This window comes from Lutra lutra, chromosome 8 (genome assembly GCF_902655055.1).
Source record: "Lutra lutra chromosome 8, mLutLut1.2, whole genome shotgun sequence".
Classification (NCBI taxonomy): Eukaryota; Metazoa; Chordata; class Mammalia; order Carnivora; family Mustelidae; genus Lutra; species Lutra lutra.
The window spans coordinates 59570771-59575835 of NC_062285.1; the positions used below are offsets into that span (position 1 = coordinate 59570771).

Consider the following 5065-nt stretch of genomic DNA (forward strand, 5'->3'; position numbering starts at 1 on the left):
TAGCCAAATTATGGAAAGAGTCCCGATGTTTATTGATTGACTGATGAATGAATAAAGAAGATGTGATATATACATAGACATGACGGAATATGACTCAACCACAAAACAGAATGAAGTCTTACCATCTGCAACAATGTGGATGGAGCTAGAGAATATTATGCGGGAAATAAGTCAGTCAGAGAAAAACAAGTACCACGTGATTTCTTTCATATGCAGAATTTAAGAAATAAAACAGATGAACCTATGGGGGACAAAAGGAGAGAGGCTAACCAGGAAATGGACTCTTAACTAGAGCAAACAAACTGAGGGTTACTGGAGAGGAGATGGGTGGAGGGATGGGTGATGGGTTAAGGGTGGAATATGTGACGAGTACTGGGTGTTATACATAAGTGATGAATCACCAAATTCTACACCTGAAACTAATGTTACACTGTATGTTAACTAATTGGTATTTAAATGAAAACATGAAGAAAAAATAAATTACCACATTTTTAAATTAGGTGAGTTATCTTCTACTTCCTGTCTTCTTCCTGCCTTTCTTAGATGTCTAATATAGCTGAGTACACGCCTCACATTCCTATACCTGCTGGGGCTTTAGGCAGTCAGACCATACTTCTCTTGTTTCAGAGACCAGAAGAAGTTCCCCAGTGAAGTCTCTATGGCCTGTTTAGGGACCTGTAGGGCCATGATAGGGGTGGGAGGCCATCCTTCCCTATGCTTAATGAAAAGAAACACTCAGGAAATAAATTGGTATTCAAGACATGATTTTAGTGTGAATTTAAACACAATGTGATGCATCTCCCAGGAGCATTACATTCTTTCCCTTCCTAATTATGGGCCAAAAGGACTTACCCAGTTCTACAGGTTTTAGGAGTGGCCCCTTTGTATGGGTATGTGTGAGAAGGGAGCATGAGATGGCCATTCCTCCCACTGAGCTCACATACCTACTTCTTACTTATCACCCTGCCTTAGTTATCCCTCAGGAAGGCAAATGCTCTGGAAATATAAGGGACCTGCTTCAACAAGTGGCCAGAACAGAAATGCAACTAAGGCTGGGACTTGAGCTCAGTCCCATTGCTCCATCCTACATTCTGCAGAGAAGACCAGGAAATGTCACCTGTGAATGTACCATATATGAGGCTGTAATCTGAAGAGGAATTTGCTAGAGGAAACTGACAACAAATTTATTTTCAGAGAGTACTTTAGCCTGAAGTAGCCAGAGGATCAAGAACAGAGAGAAACCAGGGAGCTGGCATGAAAGTAGTCTTGACTGATGCAGGTCTTGACTGATGCAGACCTCTTGGCCTTGGGTAGAAGCAGAAGAGGAAAGTGTAGTTTGCTTCTTGAGAATGTGTGTGGGAGCTGAAGTGTAGCTAGAATGAAAACTGAGAATTTGTTTTCTTTTCTCCAACTCCTCCTCCCTCCCTAGGCCTGGAATAAGACTTGAACCAGGCAGGATCTGAAGCTGTTCAGGCTCAGGTGAGTGGTGGGGCTCAGGCAGGGCCATCAGAGTACACCCCTTTCATGGCGTTCTGTGTGAGGAGGACTCAGAATGGTGCCCAATAATATGGACTCTTTTTCTCCCTTTCTCTCCCATTTTCTCCTCCTTGCTACTTTCCTCTGACATCTGTACAGCAAAGGAAACATCCTTGGATGTTTCCTTGGATAAGTACCTAGAAGTGGGATTACTGGATCATATGGTAGTTGTGTTTTTTGTCTTTTGTTTTGGATCCTCCATACACTTTTTGTGAGAATTTTCTTGAGTGGTGACTGGGCCCCTTTTGGACAGATGTCATATGCTCCGTGGAGGTTTTCCTATCTCACTTCATTGGGGGAGGACACTGGGGTCAGAGGAGCTAATGCTTCTCTTTTGGAAGATAAAGACCCTTGAGATAGCTGGTGATAGCTCTTCCCGCCTCCTCTTCTGTTGCACAACTGTTTCTCCTGTTGTGAGGATGCAGTGGAGCTGGGTTAGAGGTAAGCCTGGGCTTCCTGGTGAACACCCTCCTGAGAGCTGCCTTCACTTCCTGGTTCTTGAGACTGTAGATGAGGGGGTTTAGCAGTGGGGTTACCACACTGTACTGCACGGAGAGTACTTGCTCCAGGGCTGAGCCAGATGCTGGGGTCATGTACCTTGAAGGGATTGGCACAAAGGAGTAAACTGAGGTCAGAACAATGGCCACAGTATATTGGTAGCCACGGTCCATCCCATAGCAGACACTCTGCAAAGAGAGTCCTTAGAGCTGACTCAACTAACAGCGGTAGCAGCATTTAGATATATCTGTGTGATCAGTAAGAAGGCAGTCATTTCTACCTTTAAATGTCTCCAAACATGAGTTATCTTATTTTCTAAGAGCTGCCCTGAGAAAAAAGAAAGTTCTGTAGTACATCAAGTGCTGCAGGTTAGAATAAAACTAATAATAATTTCATGCATTTCTCTAGTACTTCATCGTCTTCAAAACATCTTTTCTTAATAGTTATGATAAAGATGTAAGGATGTTTTCCCCTGTTCTTTTCCCTGTGTATATAACTGTATGTTTTCATCTTGTGAGGATAGTTTCTTGCCAAAGCATATGTTTACTCTAATAATGCTGTCGTTGTTCCCAACATTTATGGCTCTGGGAATTACCTTCAGTCACAGCATGCTATTTTATATAATGCTAGTGGAACAAATATTTGTCCTTTTAGGTACATTTTTCCTTGGCTTAGAAAAGAAGCTAAACTTGATAAATAAAGTAGAAGATAAACATGTGTTAAGCACAAGATTTGAATCCAAAATAATAAGGTTAAGTTTTGGGGTGCATTTTGTTGAGTCTCACTGGGAGTACTTCCCAAAGAAGCATTAATTTTTTTTCAACAGGTCATCATCGTTGGAATATTCCTTGTAGATTCTACTGTGCTCTATTTAAAAGATATTCAGGGGCACCGGATTGCTCAGTGGTTAAGCATCTACCCTCGGCTCAGGTCATGATCCTGGGGTCCTGGGATTGAGCCCCATATCGGGCTCCCTGCTCGGCAAGAAGCCTGCTTCACTCTCTCCCACTACCTCACTTGTGTTCCCTCTCTTGGTCAAATAAATAAATAAAATCTTAAAAAAATGAAAAAAATACTCATTTTACTGTCATTTTTCATCATCTAATTTATCCCTGTAAACATTTCTGTGAAGTAGGTAGGAGCAATCTTAGAGTCTCCTTATGGCATATGAGAAAAACGAGATGCAAAGAGAGAAAGATTTGTCCACAGCATCAGGTGAGCTCCTTTTCCACACTTACCTTCTTTTCAAGTAACAAGCAGGTAAGAAAATTACACAGCAATTTGTATAAATCTATCTCCAGTTCACTAGTAGACACTATGGGCAATTAATTATTCTGTTCCTAATAAGTGAGAACTTGTTAGCTAGAGTTGTTTATTTCTGAGAGAAGTGTGGTAAGAAAGAGTATGATGTTTTAAGTCAGTGAGTCTTGGTTTATACTATGGCTCCATTACTAACTTGTTCTGGAACTTTTGAGAAATTACCTGGTTACTTGAAACTTAGGTTCCTTACCTGAAAGTGGGGTTAATAATATTTCTCTTGTAGTGTGTTCCATACTAAAATTGAGCTTGAGCATGTAAAAGCATCTGGTGTACTGTAGGTGGCTAAATAAATAATTTTAAATAAGTTTCAGAGACATCATCTTCCAGTAGGAAAAACAATGTCATCTCTTTCAGAAGAATGATAGGTTTTATTGTTTTGGTTAGCACTGAATAAAATCTACCAAGGGCTCTCTGATTTCCTTTTGAGAGCTATTAATCATAAGTTAATGAAAGTAGGAAATCTCTAGTCCTTGTATAAGCTCATCTTTCAGAGTTAGACAATTAAGACCTGAGAAAGAAAATGGATTTTTTTAATAACTCTCACAGCTAGTCCGCAGGAGAGCTAGAGCTAGAAACCAGGCCTTCTGAATTCCAGTACAGTCATTTTCCTGCTACTTTGGAAGACCAAGGCCAGTTAAGGGCGAGTGATAGCCTACATTTACATTTAGGAGGTTATAGTATGACATACCTGAAAACTCCTGAACCATAAAAGATGGTGACCACAAGAAAATGAGAAGAGCAGGTGGAAAAGATCTTGCTCCGACCCATCGCAGAGTTGATTCCCAGGGCTGTCATGATGATACGAGTGTAGGAACCCAGCAATAGGACAAGAGTGCCAAGGCCAAGGACTGCCATGGTGGTCAGGATGGAGACAACACTAATATAAGGGTCAGAACAGGTCAACAGGAGCACTGGGGGAAGCTCGCAGGCAAAACTGCGGACAAGATTGGGGCCACAGAAGTGCTGCTGAGCCAGAAGGATGCTGTTAACCAGGCCAGTCCCCATTCCTATGGCCCATGATGCTCCCACCAGGCCAATACATACCTTTTTGTTCATAGCCACCACATACAACAGTGGGTGGCACACAGCCTGGAACCGGTCATAGGCCATGACTGAAAGGAGGCAAGCTTCAGTGGCTCCAGAAAATATGACCAAGGAGATCTGGGTGAAACATTCAAGGGGGGATATAGTCTTCCACTTGGAAAGAAGGTTCTCTAGCAGTTTAGGCACAATGACTGAGGAATAGAAAGCATCTAGGAAGGAGAGGTGACTCAGGAAGAAGTACATGGGCGTGTGGAGATGAGAATCAGTTCTGATCACCAGCAGCATTGTCAGGTTCCCCATTAGGGTCAGGAGGTAAATCCCCAGGAAGAGCACAAAGAGCACAGCCTGGACCTGAGGGTTGTTGGACAGTCCTAGGAGGACAAATGTCGTGACTGTGGTTGTGTTGCCAACTTCCATGGAGAATTTAAGTTCTCCTTTCAGAGAGACAAGAAGGGAAAAGAATTATCACATGGGTTATCAGTCTCAGAGCATGCCTGGGGATAAGGCATTGGGAATAAAGCTTCATGGCTGATTCGGGACAGGTCGTGTCGCAGCCACACCTCTGTCATGTCAGACCTCATTAGTCCTTCTTGGCTCAGGGCAGGAAGCTATTGGCCAAGTGGAGAAGGTGGAAGAGAATAATGTAGGCAATCTCACCTAGAAAGGA

At 42.5% G+C, this 5065-nt stretch overlaps 1 protein-coding gene across 1 annotated transcript; it reads right to left on the minus strand.

Moving 5' to 3' along the window:
• Positions 1-1856: 1856 nt before the first annotated feature.
• Positions 1857-4815, minus strand: LOC125106908 (olfactory receptor 8S1). The gene is made up of 2 exons (XM_047741493.1): positions 4043-4815; positions 1857-2133 (listed from the first exon to the last, which is right to left on the minus strand). Exons 1-2 carry the CDS (start codon positions 4813-4815, stop codon positions 1857-1859), a joined length of 1050 nt encoding a protein of 349 aa, XP_047597449.1.
• Positions 4816-5065: the final 250 nt, after the last annotated feature.

Excerpts from the sequence above, each read along its gene's own strand:
- LOC125106908 (XM_047741493.1), bottom strand. The coding sequence starts at position 4,815 with ATGGAAGTTGGCAACACAACCACAGTCACGACATTTGTCCTCCTAGGA. Across the intron at positions 2,134-4,042 it reads TATGGTTCAGGAGTTTTCAG|GTACATGACCCCAGCATCTG; the intron begins GTATGTCATACT and ends AATCCCTTCAAG.